The 13,859-nt window shown below is 42.0% G+C and overlaps 1 protein-coding gene across 8 annotated transcripts in view; it reads left to right on the plus strand.

Annotated features, from left to right (window-relative positions):
• The window catches only part of pde1ca (phosphodiesterase 1C, calmodulin-dependent a), a 197,686-nt gene that overhangs the window by 165,816 nt on the left and 18,011 nt on the right, over positions 1 to 13,859 (plus strand). For all 8 annotated transcript variants that reach the window (XM_046292453.1, XM_046292455.1, XM_046292454.1 and 5 more), the window contains 6 exons: positions 2,900 to 3,000; positions 3,447 to 3,575; positions 7,121 to 7,222; positions 10,040 to 10,160; positions 11,601 to 11,682; positions 12,030 to 12,150. In XM_046292453.1, coding sequence (XP_046148409.1) covers positions 2,900 to 3,000; positions 3,447 to 3,575; positions 7,121 to 7,222; positions 10,040 to 10,160; positions 11,601 to 11,682; positions 12,030 to 12,150 — 656 coding nt within the window. The remainder of the gene's footprint in view (positions 1 to 2,899; positions 3,001 to 3,446; positions 3,576 to 7,120; positions 7,223 to 10,039; positions 10,161 to 11,600; positions 11,683 to 12,029; positions 12,151 to 13,859) is intronic.

A 13,859-nucleotide genomic window follows, 5' to 3' on the forward strand; every position in this document is an offset into this window, starting at 1 on the left:
AATGGTCTGTGTTTTCACGCAATGGCATTAGTTGGATTACATTTAGCGGTTATCCCTTGTCCTAACAGTCAACACAAATCTATGCCACTTTCACTTTCTTGACACACTTCAAACAAACACATCGCTTGTAGGTGACACGGGTGTCTTGGTTTCTGTTCTTTCTGCATCTTGCCTCACGCAAAGGCTCGCGTGGAATCTATGTTGCTGCCTTGGCACTCATATATCTCTCATGTAGCCCGTATGCTACTCATGTTGAAGTGTGTGTTGAGAACAGCTAAATCAAGCATGTTGTAAAACGCCGCAACAGGCCAGGGTGCCATCTGATCCAAAACATCCCCACCTACTTATGAAACAAAATAGAGTAGACAACATTAGGATTATTTTCCCATAGGGAAAACAACATGTGTTATACAGAAGAACATAATGCATTGCATAAGTTTATCTACAGCATATTGGCGATGCATATTATGTAATATTGCCGTACCTTTGGTTGTAGTGCAAAATATGATCCGTTGTTCTCTTTATTGTGTCCCTGTCGATGGCAATTTTTTCGGATGCATGGTGATCCTGACAGAAACATCCTTTCTTGCTTTGCATTGGTATAGTGTGAGTGTTGTCTTGTCATTCTTCACCGCCGTTTTAGGAGTACAACAGCTGTGCCGGTGCCTTGTTTTGAAGAGGGAGCTCCCGTCTCGCTCTGTTCATGGTGGCGACTAGGCGTGTTTTTATTTGCTACATGACAGTGAAGTGAAGAAATTGTCCAAGGTGACATTTCTCCCCTTGCCAACGTAAGGTTCCACAAGCCTCATCAACCCATTTTCCAACATTCGCTCACCTGCTGTGCGATTTGGATCTTTTCCCCAAACGGTGCCTTCCCATCCTTCCTGTCTCACTGTTTCATTTGGTGGTGGCGCAACGTACAGTTCTGACTTTTTTTAGGCCTCCGGGGTGTAGGTTTAGGCTGAGGCACAGAATCAGAAGAATAATCATCATGTTATGATGAATTTATTCCCCACCATCTGAGTCGTTTTCATTCAGCTATTGTAGCAGCGCTAATGCAGCATGTGCATCCATTCATCTTGGTCTTCTTACCATTGTAAATTATGCAGGCTCTCACTGTGTACTACAAGTAGGTTGAAGTAGCCTGATAAAACTGCTTGGATTTGTTGGACTGATAGAGGGTACATATCATTTTGAGATTATAATTTGAATATACCAACACAATAGAAAAGCCCACCCTTTTCTTCATTCATAATTGGTGATTACATAATTATGGATTCTCCACTTATCCTCACACATCAACTCACCCATCCCCCCCCTTTCTCCCCCATCATACTTTACTTCATTTATTTAATCTGTCGTTTCATGTGTGAAATTCATTTGGGTATCGTCTAGGTTCAGTTTCTAGGCAATTATCAGGGTGATTATGAACTGGCTACTTTTGGGAGAATGAGTGGAGCAGGCCTTACTGTCTGTAGAGGTTCTGTTTATAATATTACGATTCTAATAAGGGCCGTGTGTTACATAGACTTATTTTGGAAAAGTCAAGGATGGATGGGGGTTGATAAATACATGAATTAATGAGTTGTCAAAATGACTGTTTTAGCGGTTCTAGTGTTAAAACGATTATTTGGATATTTTGGATGGTAGGCCTTGCATCCATGGCTCTGTCTATGGGAAAATCTAAATGACATACTCCTTGCATCCTCTCTCCTCCTCTTCTTCTGAAAACCCATTGGGGGAGAAGGTCAAACGGGAGGGACCTCTGGCTTTCTCATCTAATGGATTTTGAGAAGGAGATGAGGAGAGGGGAAGCAAGGAGTTTGACATTGAGATCTCCCTTATGAATCGGAGAGTGACTACAATTCTCCAGCCCATCCCTAACCTTTAAAAAAAAATCTATTTCATCACAGAAATATAACAACATTACTGCTACTGTTACTTCTGTTCAACATACATTTTGGAGTAATGGAAACAGTCAGGGAGAGAAACAAATCTAACATTCTTCTTGTATTACAGAACCAGGACAGCCTAGCAGAAAATGTTGCTTTGTGGGAAGGGAACTTTAATAAGTACTCAATTTAATTTATGACATTAGATATCAAATAATGTAGGAGGACAGGCTCATTTCAATGGCAGGAATGGAGTTAATGGAATGGAGTCAAACGTGGTTTCTGTATGTTTGATGCGTTTGATACCGTTCCATTTATTCCATTCATTCCATTACAATGAGCCTGTCCTCCTATAGCTCCTTCTACCAGCTTCCTCTGATGCCTCTATATGCAAACATATTCAATATTCAATTAAAGGGATACTTAGGGATTTTGGCCACGATGCCCTTTATCTACTTCTCCAGAGTCAGATGAGCCACTGGGTACCATTGTTATACCTCTGTGTCCACTTTGAAGGACGTCAGAGGAAGTTTCGATAGCCAATGCTAAGTAACGTTAGCGCAATGACTGGATGTCTATGAGTAACTGCTAGCCTGCTAGTGAACACCCACAGACTTCCAGTCATTGCCCTAATTGCCAAAATCCTGAAGGATCCCTTCGAAGAGTAAAAAATGTTTTGTCTGGTTTTATGTATTGACTGGGGGAAGATTGTGAAGCTTACATAGATTTGTTTTTCTAAGGTGTGTGGCAAGCAGGCGACGTGAACATGTCACTTATGATTAACGTTACAATGCACCAGCATCAGCTTCTGAAATGTTTTTCCTCGAGTTGTTTGTTCTCCTCTAAATTGCCTTTATCACCTCTTGTGTTCCTTGTTCTACAAATTGTATCCTCTCTCTCTCTCTCTCTCTCTCTCTCTCTCTCTCTCTCTCTCTCTCTCTCTCTCTCTCTCTCTCTCTCTCTCTCTCTCTCTCTCTCTCTCTCTCTTCTTTCTCTCTCGTCTCTAGAACTGGCTGACTGAGCTGGAGATCTTTGCCATGATCTTTGCTGCTGCGGTCCATGATTACGAACACACAGGGACCACTAACAACTTCCATATCCAGACCAGGTAATATACTATGACAGCCGTAACACAGGCAGAAAAATAGAACTCAGTAAGGGGAGAGAAAACAGACTGGGGCAGCGAAACAGGGATGGGAACTCATTGTTATGCATTTAGAGAGGGGATGATTAAAAACCGTGAATGGCAGTTCTATTCTAATTCCTCCTCTGCCTCGTGACGGCGACCATTGTTGAGCCTAATCCTCAAAGCACAACAAGCTCTAATTCATCGCAAAACTCTCTGACATTTCTTTAGATATGAGTTTTCATTGCAAAACAGGTCAATATAAGCTACAGTGCTACAAGTACCATATAGATCAACTCAAATGTGATGATAATAAACCATGTATCGGATTAGACCTGGTGCTTTATATTTAACACATTGAAATATAATTCCTAGAACGGACTTTCCCTATTTCTATGGTTTACCCTCTCCTAACTGTGTTGTCTCAGGTCAGGCACAGCCATCTTGTATAATGACCGTGCAGTTCTGGAGAACCACCATGTGAGTGCTGCCTACCGCCTCCTACAGGACGATGACGAGATGAACATCCTCCTCAACCTGTCCAAAGACGACTGGAGGTAGGCGAGACTCAGAGAGTTCTGGACCCTGGTGGTAGCAAGGCCGTGCACAGACCTTTTGGGTGGCATGTGCTCAAACAAACAAAAAAGGGCACAACTCCCACAACCGCGGTCAGAGACTTGTTGAGAAATTATTTGTTTGATTATTTGATTACATAAAAACAATTGGCAAAATAGACGTTATTGTTGTATCATTTGCTAAGATGTGGTTAACATGCTTTATGTGTGTCATTGAGAAGAGGGTAAAGCAGCACAATCTGATGAGTAAAGTATTTTGCTAAACTATTTTGGACTGCATTGAAGATTGCCCTTATTAACAATAACCAACAGAATTCCAGTCAAAATAGAAGATTGTAAGAAATACAGTAGCCTACCTTTACTATTTCCAACCCAACACCATTTGTTGCCTCTATCATGTACATCCAATACTGTCTGAAGATTTGATCCAGTGGAAGAAGATTTGAGGAGCAGGGAGGTTGGAGGTCACTTCAGGAATATATATTCTGCTCTACACTATCTCTAAATAGGATAGTAATGAGAGCAAAGGAATAGAATATTGTGAGAAATACTTTAGCCAACAATTACTATAACCTATATTGCTTTACTATAGCCTACCATTCTCTAAATAAGCCAGTAAATAAAGCATGGTGATCACTGATGATGACTGATAATGTTAGCAAGCGGACTATTTAGGCTACCATATGCTACAGTTAACAAAATGGCTAGCTAGCTAGATTACTAGATTAGCCTTTTTTTCTTTTTTTTTACAGATTGTGATTTATCACCAATGCTCTTAAATAATAACTTCACAATCTAATATCCCTAACCTTTTAACTTCATAGTTTAATTTCATAATTATGTCATTTAAAAGTAATGACATATTTCATAATAACTCTATAATCATGTAACACAGATCTACTAGCTACATGCTTTGCTTAACATAATTCAAACGTGTATTTTGTTTTGCAAATCATTTATCGTCATAAAACATTATGATGACGATGAACATACACTATTTCATATTCATGATATATGGCTGACTGGCAAGTGGCTTGTGTGGTTATTTTAGTACGCTATCATTATATGGTGGCTAGTTAGCTAAAGACGACCTGTGTTGCTCCTTCCCTCCCTGACACATCTATCCTGGCTGAAGGGATGGAGTCTGAGGGTTGGTGATGCAGCCTCTTCTCTCCTTCTGTGTCTCTGCTGCACGTAAGCCTATCAGCCAACCAGACTGGATTTGATTATGTAAATCAGCATGTTAGCAGGTCACCGACGTTGTTAAACTGCTCAATTATGCTGCTGTGGCAGTGGTATTGATATTCAAACTAGCTAGGTACACTCTTAGAAAAAAGGGTTCCAAAAAATGTTCTTTGGCTGTCCCCATAGGAGAACCCATTTGGGTTGCAGGTAGAACTCTTTTGGGCTCCATGTAGAACCCTTTACACAGAGGGTTCTACATGGAACCCAAAAGGGTTCTACCTGGAACCAAAAAGGTTCTATATCTCAAACCAAAAAGGGTTCTTCAAAAGGTTCTCCCATGAAGACAGCTGAAGAACCCTTTTAGGTTGTAAGAATGTAGCTAGCTGTACACTGAACTCGACCGGGGGCCACAGGGGGATCATTTAATGACGACTTGCAGGCAGCGGGTTCAGATCAGAAAAGCAACGACAAAATTGTTTTGTGGAAATTATACCAACATACAAAAGAGCACTTTGGATACTGGAAGTGCAAAGGGGCAGGTGCTCTGCACAGGTAGAGCATTATCTGTGTACGTGGGTGGTTGAGATGGTGTTGGCCACAGACACGGCCTGCTCCTCTCACTAACCTACCTCTAACCTCTCTGTCCACTCCTCTCTCTAACGTACCTCTCACCTGTCTGTCCACTCCTCTCTCTAACCTACCTCTAACCTCTCTGTCCACTCCTCTCTCTAACGTACCTCTCACCTGTCTGTCCACTCCTCTCTCTAACCTACCTCTAACATGTCTGTCCACTCCTCTCTCTAACCTACCTCTAACCTGTCTGTCCACTCCTCTCTCTAACCTACCTCTAACCTGTCTGTCTGCTCCTCTCTCGAACCTACCTCTAACCTGTCTGTCCACTCCTCTCTCTAACCTACCTCTAACCTGTCTGTCTGCTCCTCTCTCTAAGCTACCTCTAACCTGTCTGTCTGCTCCTCTCTCTAAGCTACCTCTAACCTGTCTGTCTGCTCCTCTCTCTAAGTTACCTCTAACCTGGCTGTCTGCTCCTCTCTCTAAGCTACCTCTAACCTGTATGTCTGCTCCTCTCTCTAACCTACCTCTAACCTGTCTGTCTGCTCCTCTCTCGAACCTACCTCTAACCTGTCTGTCCACTCCTCTCTCTAACCTACCTCTAACCTGTCTGTCCACTCCTCTCTCTAACCTACCTCTCACCTGTCTGCCTCATCCTCTCTCTAACCTACCTCTAACCTGTCTGTCCACTCCTCTCTCTAACCTACCTCTAACCTGTCTGTCCACTCCTCTCTCTAACCTACCTCTAACCTGTCTGTCTGCTCCTCTCTCTAAGTTACCTCTAACCTGTCTGTCTGGTCCTCTCTCTAAGCTACCTCTAACCTGTATGTCTGCTCCTCTCTCTAACCTACCTCTAACCTGTCTGTCCACTCCTCTCTCTAACCTACCTCTAACCTGTCTGTCTGCTCCTCTCTCTAAGATACCTCTAACCTGTCTGACTGTCCACTCCTCTCTCTAACCTACCTTTAACCTGTCTGTCTGCTCCTCTCTCTAAGCTACCTCTAAACTGTCTGTCTGCTCCTCTCTCAAACCTACCTCTAACCTGTCTGTCTGCTCCTCTCTCTAAGCTACCTTTAAACTGTCTGTCTGCTCCTCTCTCTAAGCTACCTCTAACCTGTCTGACTGTCCACTCCTCTCTCTAACCTACCTTTAACCTGTGTGTCTGCTCCTCTCTCTAAGCTACCTCTAACCTGTCTGTCTGTCCACTTCTCTCTCTAACCTACCTTTAACCTGTCTGTCCACTCCTCTATCTAACCTACCTCTAACCTGTCTGTCTGTCCACTCCTCTCTCTAAGCTACCTCTAACCTGTCTGTCTGCTCCTCTCTCGAACCTACCTCTAACCTGTCTGCCTGCTCCTCTCTCTAAGCTACCTCTAAACTGTCTGTCTGCTCCTCTCTCTAAGCTACCTCTAACCTGTCTGTGTGATCCTCTCTCAAACCTACCTCTAACCTGTCTGTCCACTCCTCTCTCTAACCTACCTCTAACCTGTCTGTCTGCTCCTTTCTCGAACCTACCTCTAACCTGTCTGTCTGCTCCTTTCTCGAACCTACCTCTGACCTGTCTGTCTGCTCCTCTCTCTAACCTACCTCTAACCTGTCTGTCTGCTCCTCTCCCTAAGCTACCTCTAACCTGTCTGTCTGCTCCTCTCCTCTCTCTAACCTGTCTGTCTGATCCTCTCTTTTATCTACCTCTACCAAGTCTGTCCATCTGTCTGTCTGTCTGTCTGTCTGATCCTCTCTCTAAAATGTCTGTATGTCTCCCCCTCTCATAGAGAGCTAAGGGCGCTGGTGGTAGAAATGGTCCTGGCCACGGACATGTCCTGTCACTTCCAACAGATCAAGGCCATGAAGAACTTCCTCCAGCAGCCAGAGGCGTGAGTGACTCTTATTTAGCTCTATAATTATCTAGACCAATATATCTAAAATAGCATCCCGTTCACTATAGTAGACTATAGTGCCAGTTCAGATTACTCCCCACACATTTGTCCTAAACCATAGCCTGCCCTACCATAAATGCACTAATTGATACCAAAAATACAATAACCCCAAGCTGCTGTCTCTCTGATCAAATATCCAAAAGACCAATATTGCTGAGACATGTTTGTTGTTTTCTTAGACTTCTGTTGACTTCTGTTATAGTCTCTCTGGACTTGTTCCTTGCAATCTTCTCTGCTTCGCTGCTTGGTTAAAAGAATGATGCCGGAAGGGATGGCTGCCGTTTTACGGGCTCCTAACCAACTGTGCTATTCTGCTAGTTTTTTTGCGTTGTTTGTTACTTATTTTGTACATAATGTTGCTGCTACCATCTCTTATGACGAAAATAACTTCTGGACATCAGAACAACGATTACTCACCTTGAACTGGACGAAGAGCTTTTCTTTAACGAGTCCGACGTGAACGGGCCCAAATCCCAGTCATTTGCGTGAAGAAAAGACGGGGAAAAACTAGGTAGAGGTCGGGCTGCCTTCTGAGAATTCATACAAGAGTGAGTAAACCTCCACTACCATCCATTCTATTGGCCAATGTGCAATCACTGGAAAACAAAATGGATGATATACGATCAAGACTATCCTACCAACAGGAAAATAAAAACTATAATATCTTATGTTTCATCGAGTCGTGGCTGAACGATGACGCAGATAATATAGAGCTGGAGGGGATTTTCCATGCATGGGCAGGACAGAGAAGCTACGTCTGGTAAGATGAGGAGCGGGGGTGTGTGTCTATTTGTCAATAACAGCTGGTGCGCGATGTCTAATATTAAAGAGGTCTCAAGGTATTGCTCGCCTGAGGTAGAGTACCTTATGATAAGCTGTAGACAACACTATCTACCAAGAGAGTTATCATCTATATTATTCGTAGCCGTCCAAATTCCACCACAAACCGATGCTGGAGACTTTAATGCAGGCCAACTAATAATTCTATCCTCCTGATTCCTGCTTACAAGCGAAAACTAAAGCAGGAGGTACCAGTGACTCGCTCAATACGAAAATGGTCAGATGACACGGATGCTATAAGACCATTTCGCTAGCACAGACAGGAATATGTTCCAGGATTCATCCAATGGCATTGAGGAGTATACCAACTCAGTCATCGATGACGTCGTCCCCACAGTGACCGGACGTACATATCCCAACCAGAAGCTATGGATTACAGGCAACATCCGCATCGAGCTATCGGAACATTAATCCAGACACTTGTAAAAAAATCGCGCTACGCCCTCCGACGAACCATCAAGCAGGCAAAGCGTCAATACAGGATTAAGATCCTACTACACCAGCTCTGATGCTCGTCAGATGTGGCAGGGCTTGAAAACTATTACGGACTACAGAGGGAAGCCCAGCTGCGAGCTGCCCAGTAATGCAAGCCTACCAGACAAGCTAAATGCCCTGAGGCAGGCAACACTGAAACATGCATGAGAGCACCAGCTGTTCCGGACGACTGTGTGATAACGCTCTCGGCAGCCAATGTGAGCAAGACCTTTAAACAGGGCAACATTCACAAAGCCGCGGGGCCAGACTTATTACCAGGACATGTACTCAAAGCATACGTGGACCAACTGGCAAGTGTCTTCATTGACATTTTCAACCTCTCCCTGACGAAGTTTGTAATACCTATATGTTTCAAGCAGACCACCACAGACCCTGTGCCCAAGGAAGTGAAGGTAACCTGCCTAAATTATTACCGTTAGCACTTACGTCGGGAGCCATGAAGCGCTTTGAAAGGCTGGTTATGGCTCACATCAACAGTATCATCCCGAATACCCTAGATACACTCCAATTTGCATACCGTGCCAACAGATGATGTAATCTCAATTGCACTCCACACTACCCTTTCCAACCTGGACAAAAGAAACACCTATGTGAGAATGCTATTCATTGACTACAGCTCAGCGTTCAACACCATAGCGCCCACAAAGCGTATCACTAAGCTAAAGACCCTGGGACTAAACACCTCCCTCTGCAACTGGATCCTGGAATTCCTAATGGGCCGCCCCCAGGTGGTAAGGGTAGGCAACAACAGGTCTGCCACGCTGATCCTCAACACTGGGGCCCCTCAGGGGTGCGTGCTTAGTCCCTTCCTGTACTCCCTGTTCACCCATGACTGCGGCCCACTGCATCACTGGGGCCAAACTTTCTGCCATCCAGGACCAATATACTAGAGGAAAGTCCAAAAAATGGTCAAAGACTGCAGTCATCCAAGTCATAGACTGTTCTCTCTGCTACCGCACGGCAAGCAGTACCGGAGCGCCAAGTCTAGGACCAAAAGGCTCTTTAACAGCTTCTACCCCCAAGCCATAACACTGCTGAACAATTAATCAAATGGCCACCTGGATTATTTACATTGACCCCCACATTTGTTTTTACACTGCTGCTACTCGCTGTTTATTATCTATGCATAGTCACTTTATCCTTACCTACATGTACAAATTACCTTGACTAACCTGTATCCCTGCACTTTGACTCGGTACTGGTACCCCCTGTCTATGGCCTGGTTATTGTTATTTTATTGTGTTACTTTTATTGTTTTTTACTTTGTGTATTTGGTAAATATTTTCTTAAACCCTTTCGTGAACTGCATTGTTGGTTAAGGGCTTGTAAGTAAGCATTTCACGGTAAGGTCTGTTGTATTTGGCGCATGTGACAAAGTTTGATTTGATTTAATTTGCTCTACACTGTTTTCCTTTGTAGGATTCTCAAGCCCAAGGCCTTATCACTGATTTTGCACACAGCTGACATCAGCCACCCGGCCAAGAACTGGGATCTGCACCACAGGTGGACCACATCACTCCTGGAAGAGTTTTTCAGACAGGTCAGTCTATACTAACCCCTTAACCCAGATCTCTAACCCCTGACCCGGAACACCTAAAACGTCACCCTAAACCCTAACCACCACTTGGGCCCCATTAAGAATGCTGATATAGATCAGAGGTACCTGATCCAAGATCAGCACTCCTACTCTGAGATACTTCATGAATGTGGACCCTGGTCAGATAGTTGTGGGACAAGGTCCAGTGTACCAAGTCTGATACGTAGTGCTGGCATCTTCCTAATCCTACTACCTTCCCAAATAAAACAGTGTGATGATCCCACTATTTTAATCCTAATCAGTCTGGTTTTCATTCCTTCCTTGCTCAACACTAATCCCATGAATATGATACTAGACTACCACTCCTCTCGCAAGACAAGAAGCAGATCTCCAAATAGTGAAACGTGAAAAATCTGCACTTCTGAATGTCACATTGTCGAGTCATTATTTATAAGAGATATTGGACAGTAATTTCACAAGGTATTTCACAAGGATCCAATTTCTTTAAACAAAAGGAGGATATTACTCTTTATGAATTGCATAAATTACATCTGTCATCATTATGAATATAAAGTGACAATGAGTAATATAGCTGTTCTTGAAAATTCTAAATATATTTTTTAAAAATGGAATACATTATAAAATTGCATTGGATATTAACAAGGGCATGAAGAAATTTACCCGGAGTCAACCAACAGAGAATCCGATCTCAATTTTTTATTAGCTGTGATTTTAAAGTAGGGATATCCTCCCCATTACCATTACATGCTAATTAACACCACACTCTGTTCTGTGAAAATGAAATTAGCCGGTAGAATGTGGTCTCTTTCTAGAATTTGAAAAATTGCTGCGTCCCATAGGCCTCTGATCAAAAGTAGTGCACTCCATAGGGAACAGGAGGGTGCTATTTGGAATGAAGCCATGGTGAAATGTAATCAGTTCATTCCCAGGTGCTGCTCCACTAATCATATTAATAGAAATGTCAAGTATAATGAATGACCAGGACATACCAATATTTATTTTTTTACCATACATAGATTTCCTTTTCTTAAATTGGCTCCTTTGATGTTGTTCTGTTCAGCCCAACTGACAAGGTTGATTTTTAGGGGAAGATAACAGTACTGGGAGGTAGAAGTTTTTTTTTTCTCTCTGCTGAGGCCAGTAATAAATACCCTCTACTTAGGGTTGCAAAGTTCCCCAAAATTACCAAGTATTCCAGAAGTAATGGTAAGAGAATTCCGGATTCACTGCTTATTCCCTTCTGACTCCGGAAATCTTCCAACAGGGATTTCTGGAAAACCTGGTAATTTTGGGAAATTTACTGGAATTGTGGAAAGCATACCTCTACCCAATCTCTTTGGTATGAAGTACACTTATGCTGTGAGGGACTTCATTCCTCCATACATAAAGACTCTGTTCACTGTTGTCATGTTGTGTTCTCAGGGGGATAAAGAAGCAGAGCTGGGCCTGCCCTTCTCTCCTCTGTGTGACCGAAAGTCAACCATGGTGGCCCAGTCTCAAATTGGTGAGTCAGTGTAGATAGATAGATAGATAGATAGATAGATAGATAGATAGATAGATAGATAGATAGATAGATAGATAGATAGATAGATAGATAGATAGATAGATAGATAGATAGATAGATAGATGCATACATACATACATACATACATACATACATACATACATACATACATACATACATACATACATACATACATACATACATACATACATACATACATACATACATACATACATACATACATACATACATACATACATACATACTGTACATACATAGATAGATACTGTAGATAGATAGATAGATTGATAGATCTCAGTGGTTCTATATGTCTCTCATTCCCTCAGGATTTATTGATTTCATCGTGGAGCCCACATTCACAGTCCTTTCAGACATGACAGAGAAGATTGTGACGCCACTGATCGACGAGGCGTCTCGTTCCGGCCTGGCTGGGTTCAGACGCTCCAGGTGACATTGTCAACACACTGACCTTATTACACACACACACACGCATGCATGCACACACACGCACTCACACATACTGTACACACACATTCCAAAATGTGATATATCAATTTCTTGAAATGTTTGTAAATTAACATGAACACACATCTTGTGAAACAGATAGAGCTATTATTTGTTCATCTTACCATGACATGGGCTAGAGAGAAGTCAACGGTGATTTTGTTTCAAAGATATTGCAAGGTAATTTTATTTTAGAGAGACAAATAATCATGTTTTGTGGCAAAACGTTATGTATCCAGAGGTAAATAAACGCTATGTATCCAGAGGTAAATAAACACTATGTATCCAGAGGTAAATAAATGCTATGTATCCAGAGGTAAATAAACGCTATGTATCCAGAGGTAAATAAACGCTATGTATCCAGAGGTAAATAAACGCTATGTATCCAGAGGTAAATAAACGCTATGTATCCAGAGGTAAATAAACACTATGTATCCAGAGGTAAATAAACGCTATGTATCCAGAGGTAAATAAACGCTATGTATCCAGAGGTAAATAAACGCTATGTATCCAGAGGTAAATAAACACTATGTATCCAGAGGTAAATAAACACTATGTATCCAGAGGTAAATAAATGCTATGTATCCAGAGGTAAATAAACGCTATGTATCCAGAGGTAAATAAACGCTATGTATCCAGAGGTAAATAAACGCTATGTATCCAGAGGTAAATAAACACTATGTATCCAGAGGTAAATAAACACTATGTATCCAGAGGTAAATAAATGTTATACAGCAGAGCTCCAAAGAAAATATATCCAGATTGGGTTTTAAACAGTTACGTGTAATAAATGATCAATTATCACAGAAATAAATATAAAAATAATCTATTTGTTTCAACTGTATTGTGTCTATCACATAGCCGATATATTGTATCCAGAGGGTGAATAATGTGTGTTTTCTTTTTGGGACATTTAAGCAACTAGAATTTGTAACTGTAATGTAGGCTAAATGCATCATAATGCTCATTCTGTTAATGGGAGCTAACATGGCTGCCATATACTGTAATGTTGTAGCAAAGATTTTCATAACCAACCCAAGATAGACCCCAGCCTGTCGTTTCCAATGGGAGCAAATTAATCATAGTGGGCATAACAAGGAGGTGGGCAGAGCCAAGCACAAGCTAGCGAGAGCCTATTGGCCGTTCTAGCATGTATTTGCATATTTCCATTAGGGAATGTTTACTCTGTGAAGTGCACGTGTGGAATAACTAAATTCGCCCTTGCACTCCCTCTGAACAGTGCAACTTTTAGAAACTTTGCTAAAGGGTAAAGTCCACAAAACTTAGTCTATTGTTCGTAGCAGATTTTAATTTTGGAAACAGAAAACTGTATTGAGATCAAATGTTTCATTGATGAGAAAATTAGCAGAAGGTTGGCCAAAATCCATCTTGCTCCGTCTTCTCGCACAGCCACTGCTGGGCACTGGGTTTCTTCTCACCACCATATTTGGAAGTGAGTGGAAACACCAACCAGATGCTTCACATTTATACATCTGGTGAAATATCTGTCTCATTGTTCTATCTGTGGTTGTAGTGTCGTGTAAATGCATAATAATGCAGAAACCTCAATGTCCCAACTCTCATGAAACTTTAAACAGATGGTACTGAATGTAAGCACATTTTGGTCAGAAACTGTGTTGGATATCATGTTT

This window comes from Oncorhynchus gorbuscha, linkage group LG12 (genome assembly GCF_021184085.1).
Source record: "Oncorhynchus gorbuscha isolate QuinsamMale2020 ecotype Even-year linkage group LG12, OgorEven_v1.0, whole genome shotgun sequence".
NCBI lineage: Eukaryota > Metazoa > Chordata > Actinopteri > Salmoniformes > Salmonidae > Oncorhynchus > Oncorhynchus gorbuscha.